This window comes from Crinia signifera, chromosome 2 (genome assembly GCF_055691185.1).
Source record: "Crinia signifera chromosome 2, ASM5569118v1, whole genome shotgun sequence".
Lineage (NCBI taxonomy): Eukaryota > Metazoa > Chordata > Amphibia > Anura > Myobatrachidae > Crinia > Crinia signifera.
Window position 1 is genome coordinate 49344732 of NC_139218.1, and position 14000 is coordinate 49358731.

General features: G+C 44.7%; 1 protein-coding gene across 1 annotated transcript in view; it reads left to right on the forward strand.

Annotated features, from left to right (window-relative positions):
• GDPD1 (glycerophosphodiester phosphodiesterase domain containing 1) overlaps positions 1-14000 on the forward strand; it is an 84514-nt gene extending 70514 nt beyond the window's left edge. The window contains exons 8-10 of the mRNA XM_083172011.1: positions 5758-5817; positions 7106-7157; positions 8556-14000. Of these exons, the coding sequence (XP_083028137.1) occupies positions 5758-5817; positions 7106-7157; positions 8556-8678 (235 nt within the window). The 3' untranslated portion in view covers positions 8679-14000. The remainder of the gene's footprint in view (positions 1-5757; positions 5818-7105; positions 7158-8555) is intronic.

The window sequence follows — 14000 nt, forward strand, 5'->3', positions numbered from 1 at the left end:
TTGCCGTACTCGGGAGAAATTGGGGCACAGATTTTGGGGTGCTTTTTCTCCTTCATACCTTATGAAAATGAAAAATTTTGAGCCAGAACTGCATTTTTGTGTAAAAAAATGTAATTTTTCATTTTCACTGCCCAGTTGTATCAAAATTGGTGAAACCCCTGGGGGTTTGAAATGTACACTATACCCCTAGATGAATTCCCTGAAGGGTGTAGTTTGCAAAATGGGGTCACTTGTGGGGGGGTTCCACTGTATGGGTGCTTCAGGGGTCTTGCTAATGCGACATAGCACCCACCATTCATTCCACCACCAAAAATCACTCCTTCCCTTCTGAGTCCTGCCATGCACCCAAATGGTATTTTTTGGTCACATGTGAGGCATTGACGTACTCGGGAGAAATTGGGGCACAGATTTTGGGGTGCTTTGTCTCCTTCATTCCTTGTGAAAATGATAAATTTTGAGCCAGAACTGCATTTTTGTGTAAAAAAATGTAATTTTTCATTTTCACTGCCCAGTTGTATCAAAATTGGTGAAACCCCTGGGGGTTTGAAATGTACACTATACCCCTAGATGAATTCCCTGAGGGGTGTAGTTTGCAAAATGGGGTCACTTGTGGGGGGGTTCCACTGTATTGGTGCTTGGGGGGTCTTGCTAATGCGACATAGCACCCACCAAAATTCCACCAGAATCTGAGCTGCAAAATCCAAAAATCACTCCTTCCCTTCTGAGTCCTGCCATGCGCCCAAATGGTATTTTTTGGTCACATGTGAGGCATTGCCGTACTCGGGAGAAATTGGGGCACAGATTTAGGGGTGCTTTTTCTCCTTCATACCTTATGAAAATGAAAAATTTTGAGCCAGAACTGCATTTTTGTGTAAAAAAATGTAATTTTTCATTTTCACTGCCCAGTTGTATCAAAATTGGTGAAACCCCTGGGGGTTTGAAATGTACACTATACCCCTAGATGAATTCCCTGAGGGGTGTAGTTTGCAAAATGGGGTCACTTGTGGGGGGGTTCCACTGTATTGGTGCTTCGGGGGTCTTGCTAATGCGACATAGCACCCACCAAAATTCCACCAGAATCTGAGCTGCAAAATCCAAATATCACTCCTTCCCTTCTGAGTCCTGACATTTTTTGGTCACACATGAAGCATTGCCGTACTCGGGAGAAATTGGGGCACAGATTTTGGGGTGCTTTTTCTCCTTCATACCTTATGAAAATGAAAAATTTTGAGCCAGAACTGCATTTTTGTGTAAAAAAATGTAATTTTTCATTTTCACTGCCCAGTTGTATCAAAATTGGTGAAACCCCTGGGGGTTTGAAATGTACACTATACCCCTAGATGAATTCCCTGAAGGGTGTAGTTTGCAAAATGGGGTCACTTGTGGGGGGGTTCCACTGTATGGGTGCTTCAGGGGTCTTGCTAATGCGACATAGCACCCACCATTCATTCCACCACCAAAAATCACTCCTTCCCTTCTGAGTCCTGCCATGCACCCAAATGGTATTTTTTGGTCACATGTGAGGCATTGACGTACTCGGGAGAAATTGGGGCACAGATTTTAGGGTGCTTTGTCTCCTTCATTCCTTGTGAAAATGATAAATTTTGAGCCAGAACTGCATTTTTGTGTAAAAAAATGTAATTTTTCATTTTCACTGCCCAGTTGTATCAAAATTGGTGAAACCCCTGGGGGTTTGAAATGTACACTATACCCCTAGATGAATTCCCTGAGGGGTGTAGTTTGCAAAATGGGGTCACTTGTGGGGGGGTTCCACTGTATTGGTGCTTGGGGGGTCTTGCTAATGCGACATAGCACCCACCAAAATTCCACCAGAATCTGAGCTGCAAAATCCAAAAATCACTCCTTCCCTTCTGAGTCCTGCCATGCGCCCAAATGGTATTTTTTGGTCACATGTGAGGCATTGCCGTACTCGGGAGAAATTGGGGCACAGATTTAGGGGTGCTTTTTCTCCTTCATACCTTATGAAAATGAAAAATTTTGAGCCAGAACTGCATTTTTGTGTAAAAAAATGTAATTTTTCATTTTCACTGCCCAGTTGTATCAAAATTGGTGAAACCCCTGGGGGTTTGAAATGTACACTATACCCCTAGATGAATTCCCTGAAGGGTGTAGTTTGCAAAATGGGGTCACTTGTGGGGGGGTTCCACTGTATGGGTGCTTCAGGGGTCTTGCTAATGCGACATAGCACCCACCATTCATTCCACCACCAAAAATCACTCCTTCCCTTCTGAGTCCTGCCATGCACCCAAATGGTATTTTTTGGTCACATGTGAGGCATTGACGTACTCGGGAGAAATTGGGGCACAGATTTTGGGGTGCTTTGTCTCCTTCATTCCTTGTGAAAATGAAAAATTTTGAGCCAGAACTGCATTTTTGTGTAAAAAAATGTAATTTTTCATTTTCACTGCCCAGTTGTATCAAAATTGGTGAAACCCCTGGGGGTTTGAAATGTACACTATACCCCTAGATGAATTCCCTGAGGGGTGTAGTTTGCAAAATGGGGTCACTTGTGGGGGGGTTCCACTGTATTGGTGCTTGGGGGGTCTTGCTAATGCAACATAGCACCCACCAACATTCCACCAGAATCTGAGCTGCAAAATCCAAAAATCACTCCTTCCTTTCTGAGTCCTGCCATGCACCCAAATGGTATTTTTTGGTCACATGTGAGGCATTGCCGTACTCGGGAGAAATTGGGGCACAGATTTTGGGGTGCTTTTTCTCCTTCATACCTTCTGAAAATGAAAAATTTTGAGCCAGAACTGCATTTTTGTGTAAAAAATTTAATTTTTCATTTTCACTGCCCAGTTGTACCACAATTGGTGAAACCCCTGGGGGTTTGAAATGTACACTATACCCCTAGATGAATTCCCTGAGGGGTGTAGTTTGCAAAATGGGGTCACTTGTGGGGGGGTTCCTAAATTTTAGCATCTTATGGTGCCTAGAAACCTACATGGTGCCTAAAAAATAATCTCATAAAAAGGAGGCTCCAAAATCAAGTAGGTGCTCCTTCTATTACGAAGCCTGTGGTTTGGTCAACGTGCACACTAGGGCCACATATAGGATATTTATGAAAACAAAAGAATTGGGGGAATCAATTTTTAGTCACATTTCTCTAGTAAAATGTACTGTGTTCCTTAGAAAAATGTATTAAAATTGCAAATCTGCAAAAAAAATGAAATTTTGAAATTTCACCTACACTTTGTTTTAATTCCTGTGAAACACCTAAAGGGTTAACAAACTTCCAAAATGCTGTTTTGAATACTGTGAGGGGTACAGTTTTTGAAATGGTATCATTTATGGGGGTGTCTCACATACAAGTCCCTCAAAGTCACATCAGAACTGAACTGGTCCCTAAAAAAATCAGTGTTTGAAATTTTCTTAAAAATTTGAGAATTTGCTATTCATATTGTAAGCCTCCTAGTGTCCTAAAAAATTAAAAGGAAGTTGAAATAATGATGGAAACATAAAGTAGACATATGGTCTATGTTAGTTATTAACTATTTTGAGTGGTATGATTATTTGTCTCACAAGCAGAAAATTTAACATTTTGCAAATTGCAAAATTTTCCATTTTTTCACGACATTTTGGTATTTTTCACAAAAAAACACAGACTGTATCGACCCAAATTGACCACTAATTTGAAGTACAATGTGTCACGAAAAAACAATCTCAAAATCACTGGGATAAGTAAAAGCAAAAAAAAGTTATCCCCACTTAAGTGATACATGTCAGATTTGAAAAAAAGGGCTCTGTCAGGAACGCAAAAACTGGCTCTGTCAGGAAGGGGTTAAAGAGACCACAATGCTTCAAACAGTTAGTAGTAGATATAAACACTTGCCATGTATACTTGTGGTACTTGTGTATTATCACAGCGCCCATGCCCACGGATTGCATGCCATATCGCATGCGATATCGAATACGATTTGCATACGATGTGATTTAGCACACCACCACTAGCCACGTCAGCCCAAAGCGTGGCGAGCGGACACGGTACGCGCCCTCCCGACCTGTTCATACCCCCACTATACACTTCGGAGTGGAGTTGATTTGGTACTTGTTTCCTAGCACGGCGTCTGTCTGGTCCCATCGTATACCTTAACTTAAGGTATGCGATGGGACCCGACCGACCCGATTTTCGGGCTTTAAACACGTTTTTAACGCACTTTGAAAATCGATTGCATCGCATGCCATTATAATGGCATGCGATGCGACCGACCCGATTTTACATTGGACCCAATGTTAAATGCCCCCCAGACCTGATTTTTAATTGTAAACCCACCCTGATGGTGAATTATGTCAAATGCCCCGAAGCGTGGCGAGCGGCACGTGTCCTCCGACCTTTCATACCCCCACTATCCACGTCGGCGTGGAGTTGATTTTAAATAGTGCGAGCCCAAAGCGTGGCGAGGGGACGTGTAATACGTCTGAAGTAATGCGCGTCCCCTCGCGGGGCTCGTTGTGCTCGCCACGCTTAGGGCTCTCCGCACTATATAAATTCAACTCCACGCCGACGTGGATAGTGGGGGTATGAAAAGGTCGGAGTACGCGTACCGCTGCGCTCGCCACGCTTCGAGTTGACGTTGATCGTGGCGTGGTGTTAACAATGGGGGGCATACAATGAAAAATGGGGTCTGGGGGGCATTTAGCATTGGGGCCAACGTAAAATCGGGTCGCAGGGACCATTTAACATTGGTTCCAATGTAAAAATCGGGTCGGTCGGGTCGATCGCATCGCATGCGATTGACCCGATTTTTGCGACCCGATTTCATACAATTAAAATCGGTGGCGCTGTGCTAGGAAACAAGTACCGTAGATTTTATAAAGTGTGGGAGCGTGGCGAGCGCAGCGAGCCACCGAGCCCGAAGGGTGGCGAGCGGACGCTAAAAACGAGCCCGAAGTGTGGTGAGGTGACGCAGATTACTTGACATGTATTCCACGTCCCCTCGCGGGGCTCACTGCGCTCGCCACGCCTCGGGCTTGTTGGCTCGCTGCACTCGCCACACTTTATAAAATCAACTCCTCGCCGACGTGGATAGTGGGGGTATGAACAGGTCGGGAGGACGCGTACCGTGTCACTCTTCGGGCTGATGTGGATAGTGGTGGTGTGCTAATCGCATCGTATGCAAATCGCATGCGTTATAATAATGCATTTTTATTGTGATGGCATTTTAGTTGTTCATCATATTCAGTGAAATGTGCACTGTTCTATCCCCTTTTTCTGCTTGTATATCAAATTTTGGGGCTTTACACACCCCTCATAAACAGCAGTGACATCGCCTTGGGATCCAGTAAGGATAGTTTTCTCTATGATAGAAGCACCACAGCAGACAGCGACACCCCAGGCAGGGAAGAGGAACTGCACAGGTTTTGAAAGATGCAGGGTGCTACATTTCAGTTGGGGTAAAATATAGTTATTAATATGCAAATGGTTTGCTAGCAATCAGCAGAATACTGACTGATATGAATGGGCTGTAGTGTAACAGATGCCCCATATGCTGAGAAACACCTTTTCTATAAAAAAAAAAATGCCCATAGCAACCAATCAGATTTTCTAGAAGGTGCTAGATAAATCATAATCATAATCTGATTTGTTGCTATAGGTAACATAATCCCACACTTTAGTAAATATACCCCCATATGTAGTACTGCAATGTAGATGGAAGCAGGTAATGTTATTGTGAGATATACAGATGTACCGATCAGACTGCTAATTCTGTTTTTCCGCTCTCCCTGCAGACTTAAGGATGCCTCGAAAATGAGCAAAAGTCACAAGTTTGTTGTGTGGCTGGCAGATGCGTAAGTTGTGCTTTCATTGTGTCTATTACAAACCAGATCACTCTCACACACAGACATTTAAAGAACATCAACTCTGGACTGATGGTTACATTTGATATGACATATTACATTTAATTGTCAATCTCAGTGACATTCTGTCCGAGGTGACACCGTACCTGTGTAGTAGGAGCAGCTGTAGGGAGCACTGATCCGTATGCGATATTCTCCTGCGCTCTAACGCACCAAACGTCCTGGTGCTGAAGTAACTCTATGCCCACCACACTGGCGCCTGGCATCGCCTTCAAGTCTCCTTGTGCTTATTCTTCCAATGACACCATAAAAAGCACAGTGATTCCAGCTGCAGAGACAAGTGAGCCTGTAACAGTCCCTGCGATATGATCAAGGTTTTAACAGTGGTATTTAAAAGGACAATAATATTAAATGCAAAACACTCCTAGTTTTGGAAAAAGAGGAGAATTATTACAAATAATTCAAACCATGGCACAAAGAAACCTATAAGGGGAAAATGACGTATTAGATGTTTGAAACCCCTTACATACACCCCTCCCCCACGCCCGTGTATACCATCAGCGCACATTACAATAGATATGTTTCCATTGCAGACAGGAATGGTCAGACTATGGGCCTTATTCAGATTTCATCAGTACTGCGAGCATTCGCACGCAGTACCGATGTTGTGCGTCTGCGCATGCGCAGGCGTGTTTCTGCGCATGTGCAGGCGCATGGTGCGTGCACCCACGGCGACCTTTCGGGTCGCCGGGTGCACGCACCCATGGCAGCGGGGGGGGGGGGGGGGCGGAGATGGGCGGGGAGCACCGGGCTGCCCCATTACCATATGGGAACGCCCAGCGTTCCATGGGCGTTTCCATGAGAACGCTGGGCGTTCTCATGGTAATGAGGCAGTGACGCGGGTGTGTGGGCCGGGTAGCTGACATCAACGAATGTCAGCTGCCCGCCCATATCACACCAGTGTGCATGCTAAACTAAGTAACTCAAAAGTCACTTATATAAGCGTGCACGCTAAACATCATTCGATGGTCACCGACCATCGAATGATGTGGGCGGACACCCCAGCAAAGCGAATGGATGTTTATGCAAAACATCCATTCGCTGCTGTGCGGGCAAGGCCGCACTTTGCTGGGGGGGGGGGGGGGGGGGCGTTCGCCGGGCGGGGTTTGGTGGACTCGCAAGGCTGCGAATTCGCAGCCTTGCGAATCAACCTGAATAACCCCCTATGGGCGCAAACGTGTCACCAGAGCGAATATTAATGTCACTGTTCTTGTTGCAGATTAATAATGAGGAAGTCTCTATTTGAGCATCTGAAAGCCCGAGGGATCCAGGTACAGTATGATAAATCCATATACAATAACATCAGATTGTCACAAAGGCAGGGGCTGCTACAAGGGCTGCTGCAATCTGTCATTGAAATGTAACTGCCATAGGATTTATATATAAGTTATTAGACCCCAAAAATATTTGAGAGAGGTGCAGTTATTTTTTGAAAATATCTTTACGTCCGGTAACATAATTTATTAATTTAAGTCATTTGCCAGGATTAAATACATTAATAATGATCTGTCCTTTGTAAGTGTGTCCTGGATACCTCCTATAGGATTGCAACCTAATACAGATAAAAGGCATTAAGCATTGTAATAGCAAACACATACATACAGTAGAGCAGGGGTGGCCAAACCGGTCCTCGAGATCTACCAACGGTCCATGTTTTCCAGATCACCTAGCACAGCTGTAGTCAATACTAACTGTCACATTTGCGAACATGCTGCATTCATTCCTACTATAGATCCACAGGTTGCCTGGAAAACATGCACCGTTGGTAGATCTTGAGGACAGGTTTGGCCACCCCTGGTGTAGAGCGAAGTAACATCAACATATATCTGGCAATGTCTTTAGAAAGCTGACACCAGCCCAGAAAATAACAATTACTCTGCTACTGCAGGTACATCAGCAGGATGCTGGCAGGAAAGTACTGTAGGGCAAGGTGGGATGATGGGTAAGCGTCTGCATTAGGCAGAAAGTACCAACACATCAGCTTCTATTGGGGCATACACACGTAGCAATGTGCCAGCGATAATTGCTGAGCGATCTATCAGGGCCAGTGTTCTCTGGTGAGTACACTGGCCCGGCCGATGAACAACCAACGTGCTGGTTATCAATCACCGGGAGATAGCGATGCTCGGAAAAATAACAGAAGCTGATTGGTTGATCCATTATCTCTCCCCAAACTTTGATACCTCCCCCTTATGTGTATCCTGAAAATAAGGTACATCACAACTTTATTCTAGCACCCGCCATCTTTGAAAACTCATGCAGTTCCTCTTCCCTGCCTGGGGTGTCACTGTCTGCTGTAGTGCTTCTAGCACAGGTCTGGTTGGCTTATCAGTGCTGATATAAAGACCACACTGTGCTAGAAGCACTACAGCAGACAGCGACACCCCAGGCAGGGAAGAGGAACTGCATGGGTTTTAAAAGATAGCGGGTGCTAGAATGAGCACTACTATATATGAGCAAACTGTGCTGGAAGTTAAAGGAAATGTTCAATAGTGTAAAAGTTTATTCAGCTTTAGAACATTGGTATTTGTCTATTTGTCATGTGTTGCCCATTGATTAACAATACTAAAATTGGTTCTTACAAAGCTTTTTTATGCTTAAAATAAATCATTAATAGCTTATTCCCTTAATAGCAAAGCAGAGCATCAATTCATTTCTTGTATTCCTAGGTATATATTTGGGTGTTGAACAATGAAGACGAATACAAACGGGCCTTTGATCTAGGTGCCACCGGCGTAATGACGGATTATCCCATCCGACTTAAGGAATTTCTGGAAAAGTACCCTCATTGAAATAAGGGAAAGAGTTAATGAGACCAGCACCTGCCTGAGATGTTACTGTACAATAAGGTCATCACACCTCATGCACGGCCGTGTAGTATATATACTTACAGTAGATACTTATACATATTTATTTAGGGTATCTTGTATAGTTTACATTTGTAAATAGTTTAAGCAGAATCAGGATGAAACCACTAAACTGTAAATTCATGAGAAGACCGCCATCTTTCCTATGGACGCGCTGCGTGGGATGGGCGCAGGATGTCATTATCGGAAAGCAGACTTTTGTTTTGATTTTTTTCGTGTGTTTCTTCGTTTTCGCGCTCATTGCTGCAAAATGTCACTTAAGATTATGTCTAATTCATACTATCATGGCAGGGGGAGGATATGCGCAGATACTGGGGCAGTGCTTGTTAATGTAAGAGCTCAGTGTAAGGTGATAATGTTCTATAGCAAATAATTAGGTATTGCTATATGGTGCATTGCGCAGCGCACCCCTATGGTGGTGCAAGGTATAATAAGCGTTGTTGCGATGTGCTGCTATTATGAATTTTCCTATGGTGCATTGCAATCAGTTGATTTTCCCCAGTCTCAGTACACATATGCCCCTTTCAGACCGCACTTTTTACCCGTTATTTTGCAGTTTTTTTACCGTTTTAAACCGGTAATTTGTGCAGTCTGAAAGGTGCAGAGTGAATTTACTGGTTCTATTGAACTGGTATTTCTAAACGGTAATAAAGCGGGGTCCTACCCGTTTCAGACCCGGTTTTTTTTTCGTCCACTGTTTTCTATGGGTTAAAATGGGTTCAGTGTTGTGAAGGAACAAAAACTGCATTGAAATACCGTTTAAAGACAAAAACTGCACTGAAATACCATTTGAAGACATGCGGTGTGAAAGGGGTATTAGCTGGCAGACCCGTTTTTATGAATGTTTTAAAATACCTGGTCAAAGCCAGTTTTGCGGTCTGAAAGTAGCAATAGAAGCAAGACGCCAAACTTTCTGGATTTTTGTTTTGTCCAAATGGCTGTCCATATACAGGTACTTTACACATACGCAGCAGAGACTATGGCCCTTATTCTGGTTCACTTGCAAAGTCAAATTCCTTCTCAAATGGACAAAACCATGTGCACTGCAGGTGGGGTAGATGTGACTTGTGCAGAGAGAATTAGATTTGGGTGGGGTTTTACTACAAAGTGAGATCTATATTGCAGTGTAAAAATAAAGCAGTCAGTATTTTCCCTGCACAGAAACAATATAACTCACCCAAATCAGTTGGCAGATAGTGCTCCTCTGTCTAGAGCTGGCCTGGGCAACCTGTAGTCTCCAGCTAACATGAAAATACAAGTCCCAGCATACCCAGCTATATGGCAAAGCACACCACCTATTGAGCATGTCTAACACCGCCAATCAGGCGTGTCTACCATCATCTATTGGCACCCGCTACTATATAAAGCGTCTCTCAGCCACACCATAATCTCATGAATATTTCAGTTTTTTTCTCTGTGTAACAATACATGCAATTAAAGTCAAAAACATATATGGATGATGCAGGTATGTAGGGATATGACAATGGTCTAGTACAATTAACAATACAAAACACACATAATTGATTGGTGGGCAATTCTTTTAATGGAATACAGTTCTAAAAATCGAAATGCTTTGGTAAAAGGTATAGCTGGTATTGCTAGAGGCAGGGAGGTGTTAATAAAGGGGGCACAGCATTAGGGGGTGCCTGTGCACCCCTAACACTCAATGTGCACACACCTATGATCATATACAGTATATAGAGGTCACAACAAATGCCTGAATTCTATCATACAAGGAATGTTCATTAGAAGTCATATAAAGCTCTGATTTTGAGGGTGGGGAAGGTATTGTAACATGATTCGCCCAAACATCCTGTCATTCATCTCAGTGTAGTCACCTTTTGCAGAACATGTCTGATAACTGTGAACAATAGCTTGCTCCCAGTTGTATAACTATAAGGGGTCACCTAATTCTATGCAAAACCTTCAGAGTTGGGAGCACAGTGCAAGGAGCGATGTTGCAGTGCTATAAAGGGAGCGCAGGCAGCCAAGATGGCGCCCGGAGCGGCATAGGGGGGCGGGGCAGTGGCGAACCGAGGCCGAACAGCGGGAAGCTAGGGGGGACAGGCAGGTATGCCTGACCCCCTTTTCACACCCGGCGCTCCAGCCAGCCAGTCAGGGGGAGCCCGGCCGGGAGGGGCTTAAAAGGCAGAGCTGGCGGGGGAGGCTGCATTCCAGGAGGACACGTTTGCAGATTCACCCTCGGTCGGGCCGCACGCCAGACTCTAGCTGTCGACGGCAGGCCGTCCGGCTGCACGCCAGGAAGGGGGTGATCCGAGGGGGCTGGCTCACGGGAGGGGGCGTAGCCGAGGGCCTACAGCGTAGGCAGGGGCACGCCCCACGACAAAAATCAATGAAGGTCATTGACAGGTTGCTTGTCTTGCCCACCGTCCTCTGTCCCTACCCTGCATTATGTAATTAGGAGTCTAAATAAACTGTGGCCAATGATTCAATCCCAAGTACTGTCGCTGAGCATTATTTCGGTTGGGGTTGGGAGTGAGGTCACACGAGGGACACAGCACACAGCCCTCGCACTCTTATGAGTTGTGATGCAGACACATTGTGCACATGGCAGGCAGCTGGCCAGCTTTATTCACACTTCTCGCCTTGTAACGTTGAACTAATGAAAAAAAGGCAACAAATGAATAAAATCTAGAACAACATGGTGACCAGCCCCCTTATGTCATACGTTGTAGGGCTAGCCCTTGATGCAGTTACATTGATCAGTCTATTTGGACATATCTCTACCAGCTTTGTGCACCTCTCATTGCTTCTACTTCCCTGCAGAAATCTGCAAGTTCAGTCAGATTACGCGGTGAGTGCCGATGTCCATCCACAGATTTTCTAACCGCTTTCGGACAGGGCTCTGACGCGGCCACTCATGGATAGTCACCTTCCTATTTGTAACCCATGGTGTTGTCTTCATAGCAGTATGGTTAGGGTGGTTGTGCTGGAAGATGACCCACCTGCCCATCTTCAGCGTACCTGCAGAGGAACACAGGCTTACCTCAAGAATGTGGGTGTATTGGCAGCAGCCATCTTCTCTTTAATCTTTGCCTGTTGCCCAGTTCCTGCTGTAGGAAAACAACCCCACCACATAATGTTACCACCACCTTGCTACACAGGAGACAATGGGCTCTCATTCTGATTAGCAAACTCACCTGTATTTTTGCACGGGGAGTTCAATATTGAAGCTCTGCGCATGCGCAAATTCGCTTGTGCACGTGTGCAGGGCTTCTATGCGGGCGCCTTCGGAGACTTGCATGGTCTCTGAGGCGCTCGCAAAGGGGAAGGTGGTGTAGGAGGCGGACAGGGGGTGTTCACATGCGAATGCCCCATATTTACTGAGCGTACCCGCCATAACGCTGGGTGCACCCAGGAAAATGCGGGGCATCCCCATGTGAACGCGGGTGGGCGCCTGCCTTCTGGGGGTTGGCTGCTGACATCACCAGATGACCGCTGCCCACCCAGTTCTCGTAGCTGGACTGACTTAGATTTGCGAGCACTGCAGAAATCATTAGATGGCCCGCACGCAAGCCTGCAAATGGATGTTTATGCAAGTCATCCTTCACAGTGCGGTGGGAACATTCGCCATCTAGCAGGGGGTGGGAACATTAGTCATCCAGCAGGGGGTGGACATTCGCACACCCTGCGGTGGCTTTACAAGGCTTGCAAAGCAGAAAACTACCGCTGCTTTGCGAGTCAACCAGAATCAGTGCCATGGTGTGTTATGGATTTCTCACCAAACATAGCACTTGGCGTTGTCCGGGTCTCATCTGACCATATAGCCTCTTCCCACATGGCAAAAAAGAATTGGTATATTCTGATGCCAAGTGCAAACGGGACTGAGTGTGGCATTGTTCTAGAAGAGAATCTTTCTTGCACCAAAACATACAGGCCGGCTTTGTGCAATGGTTGTTGGCGAATGCACGGACTGATCAGCCTCAACCATAAAGATTCGTAAGGCAATCAAAATGATGATTGCCCCCTTGGTAGCTTCTCTGCTCATTAGATTTGTTCCGTTTGATTTATTTCTGTCAGTTGGGTATCAATAGATTCCACTGACAATTCTTTATATACAGTACTTTATACCGTGCCCTGAACACAACCTGAAATGTTTCTTCTCGGGGACTTTATCAGATATTGGTTAGTGTTACTGGCGTATCTCTTATCTTCTCTTTTAAGGCTCAGCTGTCCTTTATTACTCTTTGGAAGCTGATCCGAAGCCCCATCCCATGTATTGCATAATGCTTCATGCACCCATTAATTTCCTCCATGGTTTTTACCCATCGCTAAATTGCACATTTGTTTCCGTTTTACATTGGTCTTTGCATGAGAACAGTAATATAACTTTTACCTTTAGGTGCAGCTTTAAACACTTCAGCTTTCATTTGTGGGATCTGAATACATTTACTTAGCTTCAACTAAGGGGGAAAACGGCAACATGATTCAGTAACATGGCATTTACTTATTATGTAATCCTGGTATGTTCTTTTCTCCTGCTCTACAAATGTAAGGAAATGTTCCCGTGCGGAACCCTTCAGACCTTGCTCCAGATTCACTTAGCAGGACTAACTGACGCGTTGCTGGACACTGCCCAGAACTGCATGGTACATTCTTTTTGCATGTTGTAATTCATGTCCATTCTCTGTGATCATGTATAGAGGATCTGTGCCTATGGTTAGTACATGGTTCAGATCTCTGCTGATATGAATAAGCCATGACAAATAAATAAAAATGCGGCAGCAACGAGAACTCTGTGAAATCGCCTGGCCTGCACAAATGTCTTCAGCCTGTACTTACTGTTGAATATGTAATACAAATCATAGAAATCCTATAATAAAAACCTTTTCTATAAAAAAAAAAAATTGAATGTTGTTTTATTGACAAACAATTGCAACCGATCCATCTATATAACACCATGGGTGACATTTAATAGGAGTCGATTTGTGTTTTTTGGCGAACTTTTCGCGAAAAACGGGCGAAATCCCGTTTTCGCATATTTAAGGAGATGCGAAAAACGGCAAAAATCTCAGACTTTTAGAAAGTGCGATTTTAACTCGGCCGGAACTCGCATCCAGATGTTTTCCCATTGAAAAGTATACAATTTGCATATTTAATGAGATGCGAATGTGGGAAATGGTTCTTAAATTCGCCAAAAAATCAGACCAGGTTCTGATATGCGAGTTGGCCAGAACCCTGCACAGATCATTGAGATCTGTGCATGTTCCTGTGGTAAAAAATGTG